General features: G+C 38.3%; 2 protein-coding genes across 2 annotated transcripts in view; both read left to right on the top strand.

The window, feature by feature from the left end:
• Window positions 1-8990, top strand: part of Rab23 (RAS oncogene family member Rab23) — a 29661-nt gene extending 20671 nt beyond the window's left edge. The window contains exon 2 of the mRNA XM_065218368.1: window positions 7282-8990. Coding sequence (XP_065074440.1) covers window positions 7765-8436 — 672 coding nt within the window. The 5' untranslated portion in view covers window positions 7282-7764 and the 3' untranslated portion in view covers window positions 8437-8990. The remainder of the gene's footprint in view (window positions 1-7281) is intronic.
• The window catches only part of Ypel (Yippee-like), a 258675-nt gene that overhangs the window by 149046 nt on the left and 82581 nt on the right, over window positions 1-27048 (top strand). The gene's annotated exons all lie outside the window — the stretch shown is intronic.

The following is a 27048-nucleotide window of genomic DNA, read 5'->3' on the forward strand; positions in this document are numbered from 1 at the left end:
TTTCCAGTGATTATGATTTCCGGAGTGATTTAAGATTTGGGCGTAATTGCTTTTGGTAAACAAACGCTTCAATTGACTATTTCTCGCGAGTAAAAGCTCAGCCTAGAAAATTAACAACACACACAGGTTGAGGAATCGGCGATTGACGTGTTTGTTTACAAAAGCAATTACGCCCACATCTCGAAGTTCTTCGGATTTTTCACCCTTCCCGAGAACCCAATTTTAAGCCCAAACCGAGCTTGTGTCGTACAGGACTAGATTCCCGGCGTTATGTGAGAGACAGCTAGTACTCAGAGATGCCACATATGTATCATCTAAACCATTTGTGGAATACTTCTATCATTTGGGTTATCATTCGTTTATGTTTTTTTATTTATTAGGGAACGTACAAACCACAGCAAACAAAATAAATATAGCGTTTAGAATCATAAGGTCCTAACTGCGATGATCGATTATCTTCATCGATTTTCTCTTCCCATTACTACAGTTAAGTGAACCAATTTTCCGAAATTGTTCAAGTACAGTGTACTAAAATGCTAGAAAAATAAACATCAAATGCTCCGAAAACCTAATAAACCTGCCGAGTTAGTAATAAAAGAAAAAATCGATCATCACAGTTAGGCGCTTATGATTTTGAACACTAGAAATATTGCTTGCGAAAGAAAACAGCAACATTTTCTTTTTCTCTTGTTTTGGTCTTTAGTTGGCTCAAACCAACAGTGAATTTTATGACACGTTTTTGATCAGCTGATTTTTCAATTTATGAATAAACTTTGGCCTCCCTGTCAAAGTTTATTCATAAATTTAAAAATCAGCTGATCAGAGACGTAACGTAAACTAACGACTGTGAGAAGCAATATTAATATCAAATTCTGTCAGGCAAACTGGATCCTATCATTTCGTAAAATAGACTATGTGATGTACTATCAACGTTCTCCCACTGTTTAAGTGGTTGACGGAGTGTGACGTTAAACTCTGTCATACATTTAAACAGCAGGTGACTCACCTGTTTACATTACATTGGGCCCAAACGCTCAGATGCTGCACTCCTGCTCGGACTCCAGCAACACACTATCGAATATTTTCGGTGTCTAATGGGGGATGAAAAAGCGTTCTCACCGATTTTGAGAGAGCGATATTTTCATGGTTTGGATGGGAGAAGAAAATGAATAATCGTTCTAGAACAAGAGATGAAACTATTATCCATTCTCAGCTCTGCGAAAAGCAGCTTGAGTGATGCGTCGGTTATCTAGCAGCTGAGCGATAATTTCGAGCGCTGTTTGAGAGTATAAAGAAAATTGAGACTAGAAAATCGTCACCATTAGCCTACAATTTATAGCGTTAGATTAAAAAAATAAAATCATTGCAATAAGCAGGTATGGGAAAATCGTTTAACGTTTCTTGCAATATTTGTTCATACGCGTATTTTTCTTCTTCTTTTTATTCTTCTTCGCATTTCAAGCTTTTGCTTTTGAAATTGAGCTAAGGGATATCCCATACGCATACAGTATAAAAAAAAACAAGCGTAAACTTTTGTGCGCCACTTGCTCATCCTCAGATCAATATCGTTATATCGCATTTCATCGGTTTTGGCTTCTCGCCCATTTCGTTAAGCTGCTGTTAGTTCGCGAGCACTTGCCTGGAATAATTTCCATTCGTGCTCTAATGGTTTTGCAATTGTTTGTTGCATTTCTAAACGGGCCATGCTTTAATTGAAAAAGTTGCTTTAAGTTTGGGATACATAAGCCCATTAAATTCCCAAATCAAAGCAACTATTTGAATATAAAAACAAATTACTAATGATTTTAATGTGTAGAACACTTAACTAAAACAAAAATGCGCCCTACGGTTTTCTAAATATTGCACAGAAATGCAGAATGATCAAATTAATCGAATGGTTCAATATAAATTGAGATTTTTTTTGATAATAACGGTCTGAGGAGCACCGTGGGTTATTTTATGTGTCATCGCCACCGGATTTAGATGGTGATATTAACTCACGAACAAGTGTTCGTAGTTGTTGTAGTGGTTTTTATCTAGTTATAAGAGGCGCTAAGTGGCCTAGCGGTGATCGATTTGCTTACTAAACGATACATCGTAGGTTCAATCCCTAGCCCCTTCGCATCAAAGAGGCGCTTTCTTTTCTGTTAAGACCACATCATTAGACAAACCTATTCCATTTGAATAACTTCATATCTTCGGGCTTTAGCGATCGTCGTTCGTAATGGCTATTTGTTATATGAAGAGCTCGGTGGTGTAATAACATACATTTTTTTTCTTTCTGCGCAGGACTGTGACGTGATTCTATTCTATTATATATTTTTTTTATAAAAGAGAACGTAGAAAATCGCTACTGATAGATCTCGGTTGCACCTGTTCGGGAAAAATCTGTTCTCGGTCATATATAACGGGCTCGAAAACACTGTTGAGTTCTGCCGAGGTAATCTTTCCTTTTGGACAGCTTTGTGATGCAAGGAGCTCAGTGGCTTAGTGTCGACCGTTTTTGCTTACTGAACAGAAGTTTGTGGGGGCCAGGCCCCTTTAAATTACTAAGTTGATAGGTTCGCATCATTTGCTTATCAAGCCTTGCAAATATCAAATCTTATTCGCGTGAATTTCGGAAAACAAAACATTTTATGAAAACTATGATCTACATCAACTATCAAGCTGAATCCTGATCCAACAAACCCTACCTACTAACAAAATCTTCCTTCCTGTGTCATTTGTGCGGCTCAGAGGTAAACACTGTCCCCAAAACAATAAAGGTCACTCTGATATTACTTCTCCACTCCTACACAGCTGAAAAAAGTAGTGTAAATTTCTGTTACTATGATGCCCATTAATGGAGCGTCATATATCATACAAGTTTAGATTATAGATCGTGTAAATTTATGAGACAATACATGAAATATTCCATATATTGTATGCAACTGTCCACATTTGGTTGCAACATTTCTTGCAAGCTGCTAGTTTACGTGAAAAGGAAGATTACATGTATGAATGTTTGCATGCATGGATGTTTACATCGCCAGTGAAATTCAGAATTTGTTGGTGTGTACTTGATTGCAATAACGTGGTCGGTGTCGTTTTTGATCTTCAATTTATGGAGTCCTGAAACTTGTACAGTGAGAATGAACGGTTACACCCAACCGCATTCAGTTGATTTATTGTGTAATTTAACTGATTCTGATAAATCACGGCAACCATTGTGCAGTAAGTGCAGTTATTTAGTCTATGCTATGTTAAGTCTATTTCATATTCATACATCGTATTAAATTTAATCCTGATAGTAACCCTGATTTTTTTTTTCGAATGCAGTATTTCAGAAAATCCTTAAAAGTCTGTATTGACTTTCCCTTATGCAAATTTACATAAAAGCGTCATTTGTCACCTTGATACTCTGCCGGTACTGGCATATTAGTCCCATATGGAAAATCTTCATATTGATAAAATGACGATTAAAGATATTTGTATAATATGCTGTTTTTTAGCTACATACAATCCAGTACTTATGGTCAAAATAGTTTCATTGCAACATAAATTTATCGTTGGTAACTTGAATACATTCTTAGCAGTGGTCTTTCGTTAAGATATGTGGAATGAAATCAGATGGGGCTCATATGGGAGTACATTTTGAGTCGAGCGTTAAGTACTCGCATAGTAACTATCGCTTATTTTGTTATTTCGAGCGTAATACCATCTTCTGACATAATTGGACTACAGCTGTTCGACTAATATCTAGTGCATCGATTGGGATTCTTTTTGAATCTAGTTCCTCAATCGAGATACTAGATTAAAGGAATACAACGGTAGTACCATCTTGTTTTCAACAGGTGAAGAAAATGGGTTCTTGTTGAACCAATCGACTTATACTCGTCATTTGCATGGATCAAACGAAGCTATAATAGATTGTCAAAGACTCTAGGTATCCGAATCTGCTGCCAAAAAAAAAGGCAACCTTTCTAGCTAGCACTACTAGCATTATACAGCCGCAGAACCAATCTCAAATTTGAAATCTAAAGGGTGATACGGTCAAAATTTGGTCAAGGGAAAACGCGTGTAAATCGGTGAAATCGTTTATTTAAAAAATCAAATTAAATTTCTTTTTCAAGTTCAATTAGTATAAAATTCAGGAAAAATATTCAGTTAGGCTTCCGCTTTTCCAAATTCGAATTGCCGGGCCTTACGCTTGACCCCTGCTATCAGATTTTGTACAGCCACCTTGTCCACCTTCTTCGCCGCAGAAAGCCAGTTTGCCTTGAACTGCTGCTCGCCCTTAGCAGTTTTTTTGGTCTTCTTTAGGTTCCGCTTGACAATAGCCCAGTATTTCTCAATTGGGCGGAGCTCTGGCGTGTTGGGAGGGTTCTTGTCCTTGGGAACCACCTGCACGTTGTTGGCGGCGTACCACTCCATGGCCTTTTTACCGTAATGGCAAGATGCCAAATCCGGCCAAAACAGTACGGAACAACCGTGTTTCTTCAGGAAAGGCAGCAGACGTTTATTCAAACACTCTTTCACGTAAATTTCTTGGTTGACAGTCCCGGAAGCTATGAAAATGCTGCTTTTCAAGCCACAGGTACAGATGGCTTGCCAAACCAGATATTTCTTTGCGAACTTTGACAGTTTCATGTGCTTGAAAACATCTGCTACCTTTCCCCTTCCTTTTGCCGTATAAAACTCCTGTCCCGGAAGCTGCTTGTAGTCGGCTTTGACGTAGGTTTCGTCGTCCATTACCACGCAGTCAAACTTCGTCAGCATCGTCGTGTACAGCCTCCGGGATCGCGCTTTGGCCGTCGTATTTTGTTTATCATCGCGATTTGGAGTCACTACCTTCTTGTAAGTCGATAGTCCGGCTCGTTTTTTGGCTCGATGCACGGTTGTAGACGATACACCCAGCTTATTTGCGGCATCTCGGAGAGAGAGGTTAGGGTTTCGCTTGAAACTACCGGCAACTCTCTTTGTCGTCTCAGCGGCTTCCGGTTTTCGATTTCCCCCCGATCCAGACTTCCTGGCTGTCGACAAACGTTCCCCAAACACTTTAATTACATTTGTAACGGTTGATTTGGCAACTTTTAGCGATTTTGCCAACTTTGCGTGCGAGTAGCTCGGATTTTCGCGATGCGCGAGCAAAATTTTGATACGCTGCTCTTCTTGCTTGGACGGCATTTTGACAACTGAAGAGTGAATTCCAAAATCAAAATAGGAGCAACATTCTACACACACACACCTTCAAAATGAGAGGTGTTCAGGTTTTTTAAATGCAAAATTGAAAGAAATACGTCAAGTTGATATTGACCAAATTTTGACCGTATCACCCTTTATTTACTCAAATTCGAAAATCGTAGATCACTATTTATTATTTTTTCGATATTTGTCAAATATCTGCGTGAAAATGAGGATATAAGAGAAAAAATTAACTCGGTAAACGAGTAAAAATGACTTCGATTTTCTTCATACTAAGGTTTTAGAGTTTTAAGGAAAATCGAGTATATTTACTCAGTCTGTTTTTTTTTTGCTAATTTAAGTCAGATTCAACGGACGAATACATTTGAGTTCAGCGGAAATTATGAGGGGTGTTAGTAAGAAAGTAGATAACTACTATTAGAACGGTTTGGATCGAAGGGAACCGAACTCTATGGTACATTAAAGTGAAATTGAGTTCAAACTTAAGCTTGATGCAAGCGTTGGTCTTGAAGGATCAATTGATATAGAATGAACTGATGAATAGCGATTCCAACTCTAGTATAGTTTTCAAATTCGGAAGTGGTTCGATCAACTGGATCGCTAGAAAGCAGCAATGCGTTAGTTTGCAGTCAATAGATCCAGAGTACGTTTTCCCAGTCCAGTCTCTTCAAGCTATCCTAGTTTTTGAAGAGCTAAGGCACGGCATCGGTCTTGTCAGGAGCTCACTGACCCAGTGGCGATGCACGATACTCGGTTCAACTTTGAGCGAGAGCTGGTGTAATAGAAGTTGAGTGCTGTAAGACGTAGTTATTGAGTAGTTATTGAACAGCCCCTAATGAGGATTGATTGCATGCTCCAAATGTAGTCAATAGGCTTATTTTCTGAACTAGTTAGTTTGGTCGATTAGTTTTCTTTATCATGGTTATTAAATTAATGGTTTACGAAAAGAATTAAATGTCTACAAAGCTACTTGCTGCATATCTGAATCTTTCAAATAACATACGCAGACTTTGCTCGTTAATTTATCATGTTCACGTTTTGTCATTTCTGTAAACATCCCACGCAACGCCTACACCCATGCACCCATTGAAGCAGATAGAATAATAATGATCGATAGATCCCATACAACAGAAATGTCCATGCTCGCATCCATAATCACACAGGGGACATCAGTCACATTTACATCAGCTGCGTGACAAGATTTGAAAATCTTCTTCGCTTTTGACGTGCATGCATGCCAAATAAGCTCTCATTCTACTGTCGTCTATCTGTCCATCTCTTCCATCTATTAGATTTCCAAATGCGACACACGATCGATCGAATGGGGCATTTCTTCAAAAAGGCTCAACGATATCATGACTGCAGGCCATTTGCTACTGTTTCGCTTGTTACTTATTTACCAGGCAATATTAAATCCTAATAATCGTACGGCATGTTCTTACTTTTTGCCATGTTTTCGAGCACACCCACCGCCGCCGTCCGGCAGATCGAAGCGATACCGTTATTGCACAGTTTTTGCTCCTAGGCTTGACTGCAAAAAGTTAAAGGAAAACAAAAAAAAATCAAGGCCTCGTATTCAAGCTTCAGTTATGAAATCGATAATCGACCGGCGGCAATGGGAGCATAATCACCACAGCGATATCAATCTGAAATACCGACGACGTTCAATGAGAGATGGTAAATGGAGTAGATTCGAAACGATTTGACGTTGGTAGCTCTACAATAGGAGATGGTGTTTTCAATATTTATAAGCAACTTTGAATCGCGCGGACAAGAAGGTCAAACGGCAGTGGCTCTTTACACGCTCACCCCAACTCTGACAGGTGACTTGCCGGGTAGACGGGGGTTTTATTTTTAGTACTTGGACTGTGGGCTTCATTCTTTTGTTATTATGTATTTGTTTTCTATTTTCGGTTGGTTTTTGTTTTACGCTCTATGCTAATCGGATGGTGGTTTTGTTATGATTTTTATTCGGATGTTTTGCTTTATTTTGATTTCTATAGTTTTTTCTTTGTTTACAATTTCTTTCGTATAAGTTGTTCCTTTGATTTATAGACAGCAACCATAATCAGTAATTTATCTCATTTGGATTTGCAGGTGGCCCAAGTCTAGTACTGACTAAGAACCAAGAACACACGTACTCAAGTCCCGGCACAGTCGTGTCCGTCGTGGGGTGCAAAGATAAGACAGACAAAACGCAATGCGAAAGTAGTATAGGACTAGAACTTGAGCCAATTGGTAAGACCGTTCAAAATTCATCTCGGTGATTGAAAGCCGATCGGTGGCGCGTAAAGGGTGCCTGCGAGAGAAAACTTTTGGCGGAATATGAGACACGCGTGACGACATCGCGGGGGACGCGTGACATGCAGAGTGGACGAATCACGACCATGACTAGAGAGATTTCCATGCTTAGCACTAGAAGATTTGAACACCGCTTTCGAACAATGGACCACCGGTGCTAGCAATTTAAGATTGAATCGAGAAATGGTTGGCGACCTGGTAGAATAGGATAGTATTGGTAACGTTTTTGTTACGCAGTCAAGAGTGAGGGCAAAAAATTGATCAGCAATCATCATCATCATGCTGGAAGAAGAGCTTGAGATTGCGTTGAAGGTGATTGTGGTTGGGAATGGAGGCGTCGGAAAGACATCAATGGTACAACGGTACTGTAAGGGGATCTATACAAAGGATTACAAAAAAACGATTGGAGTGGACTTTCTTGAGCGACAGATCGAGCTCGATGGTGAAGATATCCGTATCATGCTGTGGGATACGGCTGGACAGGAGGAGTTCGACGCAATTACGAAGGCATATTACCGGGGAGCGCAGGCTTGCGTATTAACCTTCAGCACAACGGATCGAGCGTCGTTCGAGGCGATTCGTGATTGGAAGGTGAAGGTGGAAAACGAATGCAGTGAAATACCGACCGTGCTAGTCCAGAATAAAATCGACCTCATGGATAAGGCCATAGTGTCTTTCGATGAGGCAGAAGCGTTAGCTCAATCGCTCGGATGCCGGCTGATACGGACTTCAGTGAAGGAGGATGTCAACGTGGCCAGTGTGTTCCGCTATCTAGCGAATAAGTGCCACCAACATATGAAGCAACAGTACAGTGCCTCGACACCGATCATGCAACCAACGATCAGTGCATTTAGTCCCACTTTCCAGTCGAAAGCCACCAGCAACACCATACAACTAACAAGGCCATCCGTTAAGCGAAAACCACTGCAGAAAAGGTGTGGCATTTTTTAAAAACGCGCAGGGAGTTCAGACAGCCAGAGAGTAGAGGGCTTAGCAACGACAGAGGTGATGATGGTGATGATGATAGCAATTGTTTATTTATCTGCGTGCTCGTCTCTTCTCTGCCTCTGCCTGAGAGAAAAGAGGACTCGGGTGCTCTCTTGTTAATAATTGTTAAATTGCATGCCTGGAACAAGCGGAGAAATTGTTAGTAATTGGTAGTATTTTTGTGTACTTGTACTATTATTTTTTTTTAATTCTAAGTGGAGCTGAAGCTCGAGGTACAGTAGGGGTAGTTATCAAAGTTAGCTAGGATTTATATGAAATTTGTGCCGCTCAACGAATCTTATCAAAGATGTAATTGTAAGTGACTTGATATACAAAAAGAAAGATGTGTGAAAATGTGGAAAGAGCTTAGCGAAAAGTTTATACATTCGGAATGTGGATCGTTCGATGTTGGCTAGAGGCAAGGAACGGAAACTTTAAACATGCATTGTTTGTAACTAATTGACCATCCAGTGCAGCCTTTTCTCTCAGCTTCTTCTGTTTTTAATCCATTGTTCATAATTAGATCTTTAAATGTATGGTTATTTATCTGAATTCAAATCATAGTTAGATATTCTTCTCAAGCCTTTGGTTGGCTTCAAAATGTTTGCTATACAAATTTTCGATACATCCCTTGAGTCGAAATCTCAGCGGAACGATCAATTTTTTTTTACGATTCCATCATGACCAATCAAATACTCGATTCGAAAAGATCTTGAAATTACTCTGGAACTTTGTCCACTGCCAATCGGAAAGGATTGCGTACCAAGGCCAGGTGTTGTTCTCTGATACCAGGCAATATTATTCAAATTTGACTTGAAGTGCTGACAAATGCTGTGAAATTTCACTTTTGATGCTCATTGGGACTGCTTTACCATCGGTTTTGAACTCATTGAGGCTGCTTTTTCATCAATTATTGATGAAAGTCTGTCAAACATTGCAAGGTATATCGATGTTGGGTTGTCTGCCTTGAAGATTTAATTTCAGTGTGTTATGCTAATCAAACAAATCTGCCAAATAAAGTAACTGCATGGTCCAATGGGGATTACTCACGATGACAAAATGATCTGTTTTTTTTTCTTGGAACTCAAGAAAAGATTTTACTTCAGTTATTATTTTGAATATTCGATCACTAGACAGTCGGAAACAGTCGAAAAATTGTAAGGGTGAGAAAATGCCAAGTTGCCTTGCCAAGGACTTCTTCTCGTACCATAAAGTAAATGGAGGGAAGAAATAGATCATGAACTTGCTGAAAACTTTAAGCGATGAACACTGTTCATTGAACAGGGTGGCAAGTGAACCAGAAAAACCAGGAAAACTGGAAAAACCAGGAATTCCATAAGTTCACCAGGAAAATAATCTTGTTTGTATAATTTAAATAGGTTTTAAATTTTATGTTTGTCAAAGTTTCTTTTTATAATCAGGTCAACACTAACAATTTTGTTCAAGCTAAATCTTTCACACAACTAATCATTGATGAACAAAATTTACCATAAGAATTTAGTAAATATATTTTGTATTTATTTTTAATTTAATTTTTTATCGAATCAATTGCATGTATGATTTGTGCTTAATTGATAGCAGACTTAAGCAGTGCCGACGCTTAACTACTTTGAAGTACGTGTTCAACATGTTCAATAAAAAGTTTTATTTCTAAAAACTTCATATAAGTATGCAAATTCAATTTCAAATTTGGGAAAGTCTTACAAGTTTCAGGAAAATCATGTGAACTATTGTGATGACCTACGACGGTCAGGAAATCTCTCCGAACCTTCAGAGAAGTTCTACAAATTTCAGAGAAGTCTTACGAACTTCACGGAAGTCCTTTAATTTTTCGAATTTTACAGAATTTTCTATAGATTTAATGTAACTTCTACGAAATTCAGGTATTGCTTAAAACTTAAGGATAATCCTATAACACTTATGGATTTTTTCCGAGCTTCAGAGATGTCTTCAATACTCTTGGGAAGTCCTCTGAACTTAACATAGTTCTCCAAGCTCAAAAAAGTTCCTAGAACTTCCGAAAACTCGATTGAGCTACAGGTAGTCCTACGAAATTCATTATAGCTCTCCAAACTTCAGGAAATTTCCAAGAAATTAAGGAAAGACCCACAAACTTTTGGAAAAACCCTTCGATATTTAAAGCCTTATGAACTTCAGGGAAGCTCTTCTAAATTTAGGGTTCTCATGTATTCAGTTAAGTCCTTCAAACTTCAGGGAAGTCCTCAGATCTTCGAGAAAGTTCTTCGAACTTGAAGGAAGTCTTAAGAACTTCGTGGTACTTCTACGATAATTAAGAAATTCCTATGGATTTAAAAAAAACTCCGAACTTCAGGGAAGTCCTAAGATCTTAAAAAAGTCCTTCGAACTTCGGGGAAGTCCCATGAAATTCAGGCAATACAAATTTTAATGAACCATTCAGGAAAGACCTTAACGCTTCAGGGAAGTTCTACGAACTTTAGGGAGTTTCTATGAACTTCAGCAGTCTGTCTTTTTAATAATAAGAGTAAGTAAACCAGCGTTGTTTATGAAATCTTTTAATCATATGATTTTGAAATCATGCTGCAATCAATATTCCACTAAATAAGATCCTTAATCGTTGACAATTTGCGGAAAATTTAAACAAATTGGAAATCCGTGAAATTTTTAGAAGCAAAGGTTTGTTTAAAGAGTCCTCATTCATATCACACTTCGCAATTTCACCTTGAGATAAACTAGCCCGTTGGCTAAAAATCTCTATAATAAAGTTAAAAAATTGCAGTTTCAAAAACAGAAATCTCAAGGTTTAGGGGATCTCTAAATTTCAGACATTAGATAGGGCTCCGCGCTAGTCCGTCGTATCTCAGCTTTTCTTCGTCATACACCTCTAAAATCGCTCATTTTACGGGTTATCGCTAATGTTTCAGTGTCAATCGTAATACGTCTTGTAAGCAAAGATGTTTTTGCAAAAACATGAGTGAAAACGCTTTGCTATTATAGTTTTAGCACATAGAACGGAAATAGGCGCCATGATACGACGAAGTAGCGCGGCTCCCTACTAGTTTCTTTACAGCAAACAATCAGATAAAGATTTCACGGGCATTCACAAGAACCTTAATACCTATTTTGGTTTGTGAAATTCCGCATTGCGCGAAGAATGATGGTACAAGGATTCACTTTATTTTTTGTTATTAATTTTTTTAATGCATGGTTTTTGAAACCAGGAATTTTTTAAATCATTGACCAGGAAAACCAGGAAAAAACAGTAATTTCAAAATGGAAATTCACTTACCACCCTGAAGCAAGCCTTTTCTTGTAGATTTTAATCGAGATAGTTGCAGTTTCCTTCTCATATTGCTATCAATCATAGTTAACATCCCGGTTCAGCTTGAGCTGTTTTTAGATAAATGAGACACGGTTTTTTTGGTAACATACGATTTCTGTCTTTTTTGCATTCTTTAAAATGTCTCGAATGCTTTATTCAATTTAAGATTGTACTGGACCACTCTTCATGGATCAGAAGTCCATGTGGTATTTCATGAAAAATTGTCCAGAAAGCACAGTACATTATCTTAGGAAAGTAACAGCTGATGAAATCGTGTTGCCAAAAACGGGTAGGCCTGTACCTGGAATGTTTATGAAAATTATTGAAGCAGGGATTTGATTGTCTTCATTGAGTCGACACCCTGCAAGATTTTGCGTTAATTTACACGATATATCATGTAAGGTAAAGTAGAACAAAATGAGTCATCTACTTGATTTATTTAATTTTTGTTTACCGACATCAATTAGGTCAATGTAGCCCTAATGCTGCACAGAAAAAAAATCTGAATTTTAACTATCGCGTAAAATCTCCTGCCGTTTTATTTTAAGCTATAGTTGGCATAAACAACGAAATTGCTTACAAACTTGTATACAGCATTGTATATGAAAATGACTCATTGAACCAGATTGTTTTGCGCACTGATCCGGACACAGTTCACACAGTTCTGATCCGGACACAGAAGTTCAACGGAAGAATCTCTCCAAGTTCATTAGATAAAAGTCTAGAGAACTGCCGTTAAATCACTAGAGTGATGAGTACCAGTTTAAGGACTTTGCATGATCTTCTTGGACATATTCGGAGGACTTCATTGGCAGGGAATCTCCAAGACAAATTTTAATGTCCAGGATGGTAGGTTTGCAGAGTTTAAAAAATAATCTTGGATTTAAGTCCAAAACACTTCCACGAAAAGAACTTCCTAGGGTCTTTTTGGCCAAAACTCAGAACTTTGGGGGCAATCCACAGAAAAGGTGCAGAGAATGTTAAATTGGTTAAATTGAAACACAAACTTCTCTAAACTTGATCTAACACGGAAAGATCTGCGCTCCTGCCATCAAAATCCTTTGATGTTTTCCGAAGTTTCATAATTACTAACTGGATATGTCCCTGAGTGCTTTGCTAGTTCCCAAGGTCTCGTAGTTCTTGTCGTGGCAACCAAAATATGATGCGTTTCTTCTCTCCAGAAAACCTGTCCCTACTGAGACTCTACGCCGGCCCTCAACTTAGTGTTCTAGATTCACTTCCACAGTTGTTTATTGAGAGCATTCTAAGCCTGGACCATTTTTGCATCAGTATACTGCCGATACTCGCATAATTGTCCCATCTTTGCTTGATTTCCTATTCATATGGGACAGTTATGCTTTTATGGGCAGTATAATTGTGTTACAAATACAATCATACTCTATGCCCAGGGAAGTTGAGAAATTTTTCAACCCGAACAATTCCTAGACCGAACCGGGAATCGAACCCAACTCCTACAGTATGGTCTTGCTTTATAACTGCGAGGCCCCAGTTAGTATTATATAAGTGCAAATTTGAGCAGCGAACAAATTTTTGTAAAGCTTTACACTAACTCAACCTTCCCTCCATTTTTAAATAAAAATTGGAATGAACACATCTATTAAAAGGTCAAGGATCGATTCCGCTGAGGACTTGAAACTCAATTTACGGAAAAGTATTTCTAGCATTTTATTCTGTTTAATTAATTTGTTAATTCATCAATTTTGTTTTGATAAATCATTTTTTCCGTAGAATGCAAAACAGTGTTTGAATTTTTTTTTTTTTTTAATGAGATCTTACTGCTGTTATATTTAAACTACCGTTTTATGTCGTGTAAAAATTGAGGTAATTTTGAACAACTAAGTTTTTGGGTTGCAAACCAAAATACCTAACTTAAGAAAACATGGCATTTTTACAGTACAGAGAAACCTGAACCCTAAAGTGCGTGAGGAATTTTTAGCTTTTTTCCACACCGTGTTATTTAAATGGGAGCTGGTGACCCGGTATATCGATCAAACTGACGAAGATGCATCAAAACATCAATGAACAAACAGCCAGTTTTTGTCAGTTCCAAATCTAAGCCTCCCTCGCATCTACGATCTTCAGTTACAACAACTAACTAACGCACATTCACCACTGACTGACTAATCGCACGCCGAGAAGGCATCTGTAGAAAGCCAGGCAGCAATCAACTATAGCAACATTGTATGTAACAATTTCAATTTCACGAAAACATTCCAAACAACCAACAATGCAGCAGCAGCAGAAAACAGTCCAAAAACTGATGCAGGAATTTCAGGTTTCGTTCACACATTCCTTGCAACCATCCGTTCCAAACCGTGACCAAAAGTAATTGGTATAGTTCAATCGAGCAACGAAAGCGAAAATGCACTCTCCGTATCTGCATCTCTGTAAGATACTAATTATCGCACAGCCTGCCAGCCAGAGAGTGAATGAAAGGGTAATTTGCTGTAACTAGCGCTAGGAAGAATGTTCACGTAATAAGAGGAAGAAGAATCTATATTAAACAAAAAAAATGTTTCAGTCAGGGAGATAGCGAGAAAGCCAGGAGCAAAAACCTTGTGAATAATGCAAATGATAACGATGTTAATAAAAAAGCGAAAAATCTGATATTTAAAAGAAAACAGAAGCTTTAATACACCCGTGTTTCTTTTTTGTATTCCTCCTCCTCCTTCTCGCAGGTCTTCTCACCCCGTTAACAATAATCAGTGGATGCATTTCCCCGCTGAAGTAACAACAACTAAAAAAAATGTGGGGGAGTGAATCATGCAATTGCGGAGAGCAACTATTTTGCCTGCATCAATGTTGCAGCATCCGAAAGGGAAACAACCACGTTCAACATTAGCGAAAGTTGATAATGAACCAACGGGCGCGTCTTAATATGCTGTTAGTTACATCGATCGGCTGCTGTAGTTAGTGTTGAGAAAGTCACGCGAGGTTCACGCGTTTTTGTTGGGCTTCAAATGACTGCCCTATTGTCGGCAGCTCAGCTGTTGTTGTTTGCATGATGATTGTTTGACATGGGCCTTTGAATTATTTCCTCCTTTTTCGTGCCTTCGCTTTGAATTCCTCGATTTTCGTCTACCGTCTTCGTCTTCGATATATGGTCGGATTTCGACCGGATCCTCTAATTTGATTAGGCATCAAAATATGAATTTCTCTCGCTATTTATTTCGTGTCTGTGAGGTAGACTTTTCTAATAGGTTATAAATAAACCATATGATTTAGTAGGTATGTATGTGTATGTGCTCGTTTTCGTCAGCACCAGGTAATTTCACGTGCCAATCTTAATCACAGATCCGCCCAAATCAAAATGCAGTTTTCAAGCTAATTCATGGGTTTTTTGATTTGTGCCTCGCGTGATTCACTTTCACTGATCTCTGGAGAAACTCGCTCGTTGAGGGACAATGACTAACGTTTCGATAGTGTACCTACACCTGTTGTTGGTGGAAAATTAAATTAACCGGAATGATATCGCAGTTTGTTTCGTGTCATGCTTGTTGGCGCTTTTACGAGCATTTTTGTTGTTACGTGCTTGATTGCACTTAAGCGCAAATTTATTCAAGCATGGAGCATTGTTTTGATTCCCTGGATTTTCGCAGAATTTGTCATGCTTTTAATGTTCTATTCATAAAAACCAAAAGAAAATCTACAGATCTTAAGTTGTCATAATAATAGTCGCAAGACTTTTTTCATGTTTGGTTTCTTAATATTGGTTCATAAACAAAAGGTAATAGCGAAATTAAGAAATTCGTGTTCCGCTTATTATATTCTCAAAACTCTACGGATTGTAAAACCTTATTGAAAAATCTAGGCGTCGGCGGTAGTCACAGGTGTAATTTCTAGGGTATATTGACAACCTTCGGATATTTAAAAACTAGGGTTGTCTTCATTTTCTGAAGTCTTTTTTTTTCATATTACCTTTTTGCGTCATACTTTTTCTAGTTTATTTTGAAAAATATCACTTTCAAGAGATATTATAGAAGTCCACTATATTTGTTATTTTTTTTTATTACAGGCTCAATTGAATAATCTTTACAGAGCCGAATTATCATTTCCGTTGTACATTATTAATGTCTTAATATAAAGTTAAAGGAATTCAACCGAATACTCGCGGTCTTCTCAGGGCTAGTGAATGACAATTTTATGGATGTGGAGAGAGAGGAGATTAGAAGTATGATTCATGATACAAAAATTTCACTATTTCTATAACATATACTTAACCCTATTCAACGTTATATCAGCTCTGTAATTGTACAATTATTACAGGGAAAAATAAACAATCTTAAACACACACGCACACACAAAATACAAACTAAACACAAGGTTAATCAAACTTACAATCTAAAGTTAATATTCTTAAAGAAAGCATATATGGATTTCATAAACTCCAGATCGCGTCCAGCCAAAATATCCCGAACTGGAACATTAGGTTGTCTACCTCGAGCCCGAAGGGAATTGTATTGTAGATCTGACTTCACGATGCTTAGCACAAGACCAAATAATGTGATCTGCGTTCTGGTAATCTTGTCCACATTCACAAAGATTGCTGTCCCACAGTCCAACACGGAACAAGTGAGCGTTTAACGAATAGTGATTGGACATGAGGCGAGACATCACACGAATGAAGTCTCGACCCAACACCAACCCTTTGAACCAAGGAATCTTCGACACCTTAGTGATGATCGAATACAGCCTTCGTCCCAAGCTCCCTTTACTCCATTTATTCTGCCAGTTGGCGAGCGACTGTTCGTGAAAAATTCGTTGAAATTTGTCGATTGTAAAAATCACCTTCCCTAGCGCCCACCTTTGCGAGCGAGTCCGCCTTTTTATTGGCCGGAATCGAGCAATGAGATGGGACCCATGCAAAGGTGATGACAAAAAATCTTAGCACTTAGAAGCTCTCGTATTTTCATGAGAAAATACGGGCAGTGCTTTACGCGAATAGCCTCGACAGAACTGAGACTATCCGTAAAAATAAAGTAGTGATCTGATGCAGTGCTACGCGAATAGCCTCGACAGAACTGAGACTATCCGTAAAAATAAAGTAGTGATCTGGTGCAAGTGAGGCGATAGTTTCTAGCGAATAATGTATTGCCGCCAGCTCAGCAACATATACGGAACAAGGAGCTTGAAGCATTCGAAAGGCGCTATGAAATTTGATAAAAATATCAAATCCAACGGACGCCCCCATTAGTGATCCATCTGTGAAGAACGATCTTGCGGAATCAACTTGGGCAAACTTTGCAGCGAAAATTGACGGAGCAATCAATAATCAATAATTTTAAACGGGTTTGTGATGTTTTTATCTTTCTCCTTTCTTATGGTTTAATTGGTCATTAGGGTTGTTCAAAATATCGATTTTGCTCCACCAATCTCAATAGATTCTTAATAAGGTCCTGATCATTCTCCCAAAATTTGAGCTCATTTGGTTGCGATCTCATACTACCGTTGATGTTTGTATGGGAATTACTTTGGGAAAAGTTAACTTTTTGTTCTAATCGAAAGGTTATTTCACCATAGCTATTTAAGTGTTAGCTTGCTATTTTCATCACTTTTTAATTGAACGTCGGGAAAATTAGTTCTTAAGTTCATTATTCCCATAGTAATTCGCATATAAACTTCAAAGAGCCAGTGCATTATGCGATCGAAACCAAATGATCTAAAATTTTGGGAAAATTATCAGGACCAGATTAAGAATCTATTGAGATTGGTGGAGCAAAATCGATATTTTGAACTACCATATAATAATAATAAGGTTATTGTACTCAAATTTGGGAAGAGAGCGACAAATTAAACCTTCTCAACTTTATAGTACATATTTGAGCTAAGCTTTAAGAAAAAAAGTTGGTTTTGTGTCCTCACTTGACCCGTTATCCCCTAAAATCTTATGAAGTAATGGAAAAATAAAGATAAAAGTTGTTATAACTTAACAAGGAATAATTCTAATGATTCATGATCTTTAGCAAAAACGTTTGTTTTGATTGTTGAAAAATGAAATTCAAAGAAGTTTATCGAGGAAAAAAAAAGAAGTTAATTTAAGGGAACTTCCATAAAAAAAGCTCCATAACTCTGAAAATCCTGGATTTAGAATTTTGACGTTTTCAGTTAAGTTGCTTGTTTTTACAATGTCTACAACTTTGCTGAAGACATCATTCCCCTATATCCTCAAAGAAAAAAGTCAATGTTTTTAGTTTTTGCATAGTAAGACATGAATAATTTTTCACAGTTTTATATTATGGAAGATATTCATACAAACATTTTTTCCCAAGACACTATATGGCTAAAATGTAAAGGCTAGGCTCTAGGAATAAAGTTCCACTTTTTGCCGTTTTAGACCACAGTGCGATGCAGTGACACAGCACGACTGTCTTGGTGCCTTGAAGCGTGCTTGTTCACAGCATCGCCACGCTCTTTGCACCCTTGGGGTTTTGACTGTTAATACTAGGGCCACATAATGCAACCAAGGCGAATAGACTTTTTTTTACAAGCGTTCATACACCCAACCGGGGATGTAAGATTTGCTTACAATTATGAGGGATTCATCATCGCAGGATGTTAGTGGACACCGCATGAACGGAGGATGAGATATACCGAGCTGCGGTCTAATGCAAGAAAATGAAGTCCGAAAAATGTGGAGTGTATCAGTCAATGAAATTAATTATGTTGAAAAAATTGAAAAAATTTTGGTGACTGGGCTCGAACCACGAACGGTGTGATTATTAGACATGTGCTTTCTCCACTGCTCTCTCCATGCTTTGGAATATGGATAGGCTAAAAGCGAATAAGAAGCACTCATGGTGTGATTACTTGATTTTGCATGTTTTTTCTTTAACTTATTTGTTTGTATTATTTCTGCGTGAAGTTAACGATTTTACATAGTTGAAGAGGCTAAGTTTCAAATAACAGACTTAAAGTGGTCATTTTATACGATAGACGAGGAGATGAAAGTATAGAAATGATTGTTCCGTTAGAGAAGTGTGAAGATTGCATACAGAGAGTAGAAAGCGAGCAAGGACAACTTTTAGGAGGGTACAAATTTTTCAAAGTTCATAAATCTTAAAAAAAAACTGTAAACTTAAAAAAAGTTTATATAAATTATGGTATGAAACCTAAAAAGTATCAAAAATTCTATTTGTATTTTTTTTTTCAATCAATAGAGCCCCCATGGTTTCTCTGGTTTTCTGCATTTAAATTAGAATGCTTTTACTTTTTTTCCAGTGTCATCAATTGCTGAAACCATGCATGTCGGTATTCCTGTTTTACCATTTTTAGCTGTTTATAATCTGTAATATCGGGAATTTTTATTTCTCAAATCCAGTAGAAACCCTGAAAAATTTATTCCAGTTTTTTTTTTTGCTGCAACGGCATAATCAGGTGCGTGGCCAATAGAATAGCAACCTTCCCAATGGATCAAAAAACATTTGGAAACTTATACATTCAATTCAAAATTGAGTAACGACCTACATCGGCCTAAACACTTATTTTAGTCCTTTTGAGCAGAAACCATAAAATATAAGATAAGGGAAACGCACCTTTTATGGCCATGTTTCGGCGATATCACAAAATATAAACAGTCTTTGACTCTTTATCAAATCCACCGTATGGAAAGATAAATAAATTTGGAATTCGTCATTAGTAGAAACATTCAATTTTTTCTCAAATCTGTTCGGAAAATAAAGGTAAAACGCGGGTCGTGCTTGGTACGCTGGAAATTAGCTCTAAAACCTACATTATTTGAAAAAAGTTTCGAATTCATTTTCAGTGTGGTGCTCGAGGAGCTAAAAACAGAAAAAGTAGCACCTATTCGATGTCAAATAGCCTGGGATTGAACCAATGTTCTTCTGCTGAGTATGCAAAAATGGTTGCCACTAGGCCTCTGGACCTCTCATATCACTACAAACTTCTTCAACCACGTTGGTATCACCGTTGAAATACGGTGACGACGACTACGACTGACATGCACATTTATAGGAATTCACATAGTAGAATGACCTCCTCGGAGGCTCAATCACGACTTCGGATCAAGTTCAGGATTGAAAACTGCACCACAAATATCACTCATAGTTTAATCGGTTCCTACCGATCTCTATAATGTTTTAAAGCAGAATGACCGGAACGCAGCGACCATGTGCCACTTTTCCGCATTACCAGCGTCTATAGAACCCAATCGATTCTAACGAAAAATTACGCCACTGTAGTCTTTTGATAATACAAACCTAGTAGTCTTTTGATAATACAAAACGGTTCATATATATCAAATCACTACATTCGAATAAAATGTTTTGAGTTGCGTATTGAAATTGGATTTTTATATTAAAAATGTTCAAATTAATTAATTTTGAATGAAAACTTCTATGGAATAGCTCAAAATTGTCGGATGAGAGAGAATCAAAGTTATTCCATCTTAGAAGTTTATTAATTTATTTGATAAGGCTCAATCGAATTAACTTTAAAGGGCAGAGGATTCATGTTCACTATACAAAACATCTTACACTTTATCTTCCGCAATCCAATAAGCCTTCTTCATCATAACGGGATCCGCTTCCAGTGGTTTCATTGTATGGCAGAATCGCCAACTGGGGCAGAGCGCTTCCATTGATTACCGCAATGGACGCAAAACGTGGTCAGCAGTCACACACTCATCACGAAACGGTTGACGGTGATGATGAACAATGAGAAGAACCGCACAATGGTTGCTGCCGAGTAAGCAGACGATTGCGTGACACACATCGAGAGTAGCCTTTTTTTTTTTCGACAGCCGAGTACACACTGATCATTCAATCTAAATTGTTACTTTTCTAATGTTGAGGAGAACATAAAATTAGTTTGCAAAATTTTCTTCTTCTTCTACTTCTTATTCTTCGAGACTTTTACGCTTCTGTAGCGAGCGTTTTCCGGCTCTCAACTTAATGTTCTAGATGCACTTCCACAGCTATTAATTGAGGGCTTTTTATGCCATGACTTTGTGTAATGTTTGGCCAGCACAATGATACACCATGGCCAGGGAAGTCGAAGAAATTTCCAACCCGAAAGATCTCCTTGACCGGACCGGGAATCGAGCCCGCCATCGTTGCGAAATCTTACGTATGCTTAACTCTATACAATTAATATATTTTTTAGTTGATATAATTGAGAAGAAGAAAAATAAGAATCATTTGGCTTTGACACAATTGAAAAATAGTTTCCACTTTCAAATCCAACAGATTTCACCCCACCAGTTGTGGATAAACCAGTTTTGCCGAATGAAGATTTTCGAAAATCGTCGATTTCTCTTTAAAACTTGCTTTAAGTGGTGAGGAAATTTTTACTTTGTTCTTTTTTCCTATTAGATATGTAGAAATAATATTGTCCGATGTATTGCACCATTATTGATATTTTTTTAATTAAAAATAAATTTCGCCATGCATTCTCAAGCCGATTTTCCACCAGCCCAAGATCGAAACCCGAACAATAGTCGAAAGTCCACTGGTGGCGGTGTCCTGATTGCTGTTCGGTCCGAGTTGAATGCTAGAGCCATAGAGCACGACATGTGGAACTGCGTTCAACAGGCATGGGTAGCTGTCAAGCTGAGCGATCACACATTGTACTTATGTGTGATATACATTGCAACCGACCTAGTTCGTGACATTGAACTTATCGAAACTCATTGTCGATCCGTTTCCACCATATTAGATTGTGCGTCACCTATCGATGAGATTATTGTTCTGGGCGACTTTAATCTCGCTGGTGTTTCGTGGAAACCTTCCCACAGTGCTTTTCTCTTTCCGGACCCCGCTGGTTCTACTTTCCATCCTGGATCAGTTAGCCTTCTCGACAGCTATAGCGCAGCGACGTTATCTCAAATCAATCCCGTGGTTAACGAGAACAATCGTAGCTTAGACCTCTGTTTCGTAAGCGCTCCACTCGTAAAGGAAGTTCCTCATCATCCTCCTTTGGTTATTACTGTTGAAGACAATCACATTCGGGATCTCGAAGACATCTCCACTACGGTGTCTTACAATTTCCGGAAAGCCGATCATCGTAGTATTGCCGATGTGCTGTCAAGCATTGATTGTGAAAACATACTCGATTCTGATAACGTCGAAACCACTGCTCAAACTTTTTCACATGTCACCTCCCTTGGCAGACGAACGAATTGCAGAAGCTGAAATCGATCAAGAGAGCCGCGTTGAGAAAATTCACTAAATATCGAACGATGTCACTACGTTAAGGTCAATTATCAGTTCAAGCGAGTCAGCCGTCAATGCTACTTGCATTATCTGCGAGGGATTCAAAGGAAATTCAAGTCGCACCCGAAGTCTTTCTGAAAGTACGTGAAGGAGCAGCGCAGAGAGTCCGGTCTACCATCATCCATGATATTGAACGGCGAAGTCGCTTCCACTCCACAGGAAGTCTGCCGCTTGTTCTCCAACAAGTTTGCAAGTGTCTTCTCTGACGAGAGCTTAACCAAAGAATACGTGACTCTAGCAGCAAGCAACGTTCCACTTTCCGGTCAAGCTCTAGGTGGAATTGTTGTTAACGTTGAAGTGATAACGACTGCCGCACTAAAACTAAAGCATTCTATCAACCCTGGACCGGATGTTGTCCCTTCAGTCTTTCTGAAGAAGCATATCGCTAACTTACTGTCACCGCTACAACATCTGTTCCGATTGTCCATATCGTGTGGCATTTTTCCATCGAACTGGAAATTTGCGCATATGTTCCCTGTGTATAAAAAGGGTAGTAAACGGAACGTGGATAATTATCGTGGAATTACATCGTTGTGCGCAATTTCGAAGTTATTAGAGTTAATCATCATAGACCCTCTGCTCTCCCATTGCAAGAAGTATCTAAGTGAAGATCAACATGGCTTCACCTCTGGTCGATCTACTACCACGAATCTACTGTGTCTGACATCGTACATCACGCAAAGTATGGTTGAAAGGTCACAAACAGACGTCATCTACACTGACTTGTCTGCTACCTTCGATAAGATAAATCACGCCATAGCGATCGCCAAATTGGATAGACTTGGGATTAGCGGAAATCTCTTGAGATGGTTTTGCTCATATCTCGCCGATCGTCAGTTGGTGGTAACCCATGGTGACTGCCAGTCCGACATTTTCGCAGCTACGTCAGGAATACCTCAAGGAAGTCATCTGGGACCGTTGATTTTCTTACTCTACTTCAATGACGTGAATTTAGTTATGGAAGGGCCACGACTATCGTATGCAGACGATCTCAAAATCTACTCACGGATCTGCTCGATCGATGATTGTCAATTCCTCCAACGTCAGTTTGAAGTGTTTGCCAGCTGGAGCCATTTGACTCGAATGACAGTAAATCCTGCGAAGTGTTCAGCCATCACTTATACCCGAAAGAAAGAACCAGTTATTTTTCACTATGCTCTCCGGGACACCATTATTGAACGAGTGAGCCATGTAAAAGATCTACGTGTCATCCTGGACTCTCAACTTACATATAAGCAACACATCTCGTACGTCGTCGACAAGTCGTCAAGGACATTGGGCTTAATCTTCAGAACAGCTAAGAATTTCTCCGACATCCATTGCCTCAAGTCACTGTTTTGTTAAAATTCATCCAGGTGTATAGATTTGAGTACAAATATTTCTTTTATAATATCCTGCGGAATTCCCTTCCGGAATGTATTGGAATTTGCTCTTCATATTCTCAATAAATTTATAATTTCTCCCCATGTCTTCTTTGAAAGTAATATTTCTATGAATTCCTTCGGAGTTCACTTTAGAATTGTCTTAAAATTCTAAAGAGAATTATATTGCAATTCTTGGCGTTTTGCGTAAGCAAAGTTGCTTGAAATCATATCCTCATGAGAAATCCTGTTAGGGGTGGTTCTTAGGATGCATTTTTGGTGTTGAGTATAATGAAAAGGAGGGGCTTTGGATGTGAATCTAAATGCATAAATAAGGGTATCGACATTTTTTTCAGTACCAGATACTCTATTCTGAAGTCTGTGAGAGGGAAATCACTCATCTTGTGTTATCTTATCAAAATACATGGCATGTTGAGAGATTGAGCTCATGAGAGAGAGAGAGAGAATCGTGTGAGAGACAAATTAGTTTACTACCTTTGTAGTAAGGTAGTAATTAAATATAGTGTATGGGAATGGACTGTTTTAATGATTTTACAGTAAATTAACAAGTAACTTATAGTAAAAGTTCTAAAGAAAGTATACATTTACTATCTCTGTGTACTTGAGCGAACTACTGACTACTGACTAATGCTTGTAATTATTGGAAATAATTGATTTTCTTTCTTCTCCCATACTGAATTTCAACCATGACTGCGCCTGAAAGCTTCGATAATAAAGAAAACTAATCTAACTAAACTCAACAATGACTACGAAGGAAACAGCGTCATCCCTGGGAAAAATCAGTTTGGGAACCAGTTAATTGAAAGCTGAAGAAGTGTTCTGTAACGGTCAAATAAAGAGCAAGATTAAGGCAAAGCAAATTCTCTATGATTTTGCTGAAGAATGCAACCGCATATAGCCTCAAAAAAAAAAGTAGATTCTGGATTAAAATTTAATTTGTGACCAAGTCATCATAAAAAAAATCAAATTCTCACTTCAAAAAGACACAAACTAACCACAAAACTTGAATAAAATAATATGTTTTATTCCTGCTGATCTTCCGTTTCGGATCATAGAGCAGTGACCACTTTGCGTCCATCAGATTATGGTGTGGTCTATTAATGACACAAATAATTTCCATGTGCCATACTGGGCATTACTAACCATATCACAAGCATTGAGCCATAAACAATATTGGATTTAGGTAATTGAGTTTTGAAAAGGCCGGTTTCATACAGATATTGCATCTAGTGGACGGTTTTGAATTCTACGGTAGAGTGATAATTTATTTTAAAATTTTCCAACTTGGCGTGTCACGAATTTTGTGACGCTTCTAGGCATCCCGAGTTTATCTCCAATTATAAAACGAATCAAGATAGGAAATTTACGATTTGAGGATATGATATAATCTGTCACTAAAACATTAAGTTTGAAAATGTATGAACCTTAATTTGCCAGCCCTCACACTTCCCACAAATGATTTTGAACAGTCCGATAATAGGTCCAGTTACCGTAATTGTTCTTTCTCATGCAGAGACCTCCGTTCCGGTTTGTTTTCCATTTGAATTCAATTTAACCGTGCTTGCCGCTCCATCATAATCAGCCATCAATCTGTTGCTTCCATTTTGAATCGTTTTCATGTCATTGTTCGACGTCTGGTCATAGGTGCAGCAGAGAGGGGACAGCAGCCACGGATGAATTCACCGTGGGAGCACCTGTGGTCCGTTCAGTCAGGGGATCTGTTGGTGATGGCCAAAGCGTTAAAAATTTGATCACGTCCATATAGGAAGGGAAGCATCACGACGAATGAAAGAAAAAAAAAAACTGTTCTCGAGACCATGTGTAGGTAGGACCTGTAGGTAAGTTTGCTGTTGTTGGTTGAGCTGCGGTTTATTGTTCGCGGTCCTCACCCGTGCGCGTTCAATTCAGCGTAAAAATGGACTTCCACGAATAGAGGATCAACAGCAGAATGACAGCTAATAGTTAATGGCGTACGATCAGAAACAGAACGACAGCAAAGAAATACATACTAAAATGCGAAAGTTTATTCATCTCTGTACGTTTCCATTCCCAGAAATATTTTCAATGCAATGTGACGTAGCTGTTCCTCTGCTATCTATATTACACGCCTGAGTGCCGCGCGCCGTGAGGTGGCATTTTTTTTTCCATCTGGAAGATCTTGACTGGAAACTGCTGAAAGCGATGGGTCCCTTGGAGTTTCCGGTAGTGGGTTCCAAATCTGCCAGTTTGATGCTTTAAGGCCTTGGCTTACAATTGATTATCTCATAAGTTTTCTCTTCTGTCAGCATTATAGTGATTGACCCATTCTTTGATAGGGGGAAAAACATAGGTAAATCAATTGATAGTCTACTTTTAAAATGTGCCGCTTAATGCTTATTGCCAACTTTAATGTGACCCGGATCAACCTTAATCTTGATTATTATGTATTTTTGATCAAAGTATGCCTTGATTATTCTCTGCAACTATATGAAATGAAGGTAAATGGTGATTTTTGATATATTAGCTCTGTACATTTGATCAAAGTATGCCTTGATTTGTGCAACTATATGAAATGTAGTAAAATGGTGTTTTTTGATATATTAGCTGGTGATTGGTTCACGGGTAAAAAAAATACTAGAACAAAAAGTGAACGATTTATTTAGGTTGTTGTCAACATTTTTTGACTTGAAATTTTGCAAAATTGCTATTGCAGACGTCAATGCAAGACCATTTTGTTGTTCAGGTGATAAATTGTGAACCAATACAATAAAAAATTATTATTTGGTCAGAAAATGCAATACAAAACCTGAAATGGAAATTCAGTAACCACCCTGAGTAATTGGCCAGAAATATTAGAATGAAGGTTTGAAAAATTAGATTGAGCAACTCTGGTTTATCGACGTCACAAGAAATAAGAAGCACACCAAGTTTACATTTCATGCTAGTTGGAAATAACAGGGGTCGAGGCCAACATTGATTTAACACAATGCAGCGCAATTTTCTGGAAAGCTGCAGAAGTAAATTCTCGTGATTTGAAAAGCCTTTTCCACAGCTCAATTTAAAGTGTGTTGCTGTTGTTGTTTACATTGTTGTTTCGTAACAGGTTGCGAAGTCTCTTGTGACTGGTGATCAGCTTTCTGAAAACATCAATTAAATTAATTTCTTCTCTGCTTCACTGAAATGGTATGTTTTTGTGACCAACACGCGTGGCTTCCGTCCTCAGTAGACAACTGAAAAAAAAAAAAAAAATCAAGCCGCTGACCACATTTGTATTGCCTCCGGTTGATCGTGTTTCTCATGAAATTTTTTTGGTTTCTTTTTTCTCCGCTGCTGGTGGATGAAAGTCATTGTCATCATTATTATACAACGTAGTGGTCGTCGTGGGTTCCACTTCACCATAAATAATAAAAATAAAAATTAAAGCACGAAAAGAGAACTAAGACAGTACAGAAATGAAGGCAGCCAAAAAATAACTTCCAACCGGCGGAAGCACTACGTGTAAAATTTTCGACTGAAAGAAATGGGGAAGAAGCACAAAACAGACGTACATACATACACATACATAAGCACACGCAAGGCGCGATTGCAATCATGAGCCGGTTAACGACCTTGGCCGAATCCACCTGACGCCGAGCTTCCATGCTGCTTGCCGTATATGCCATTT

This window comes from Ochlerotatus camptorhynchus, unplaced genomic scaffold (genome assembly GCF_037179485.1).
Source record: "Ochlerotatus camptorhynchus isolate MF236.1 unplaced genomic scaffold, CSIRO-AGI_Acam_v1.1 ptg000085l, whole genome shotgun sequence".
Lineage (NCBI taxonomy): Eukaryota > Metazoa > Arthropoda > Insecta > Diptera > Culicidae > Ochlerotatus > Ochlerotatus camptorhynchus.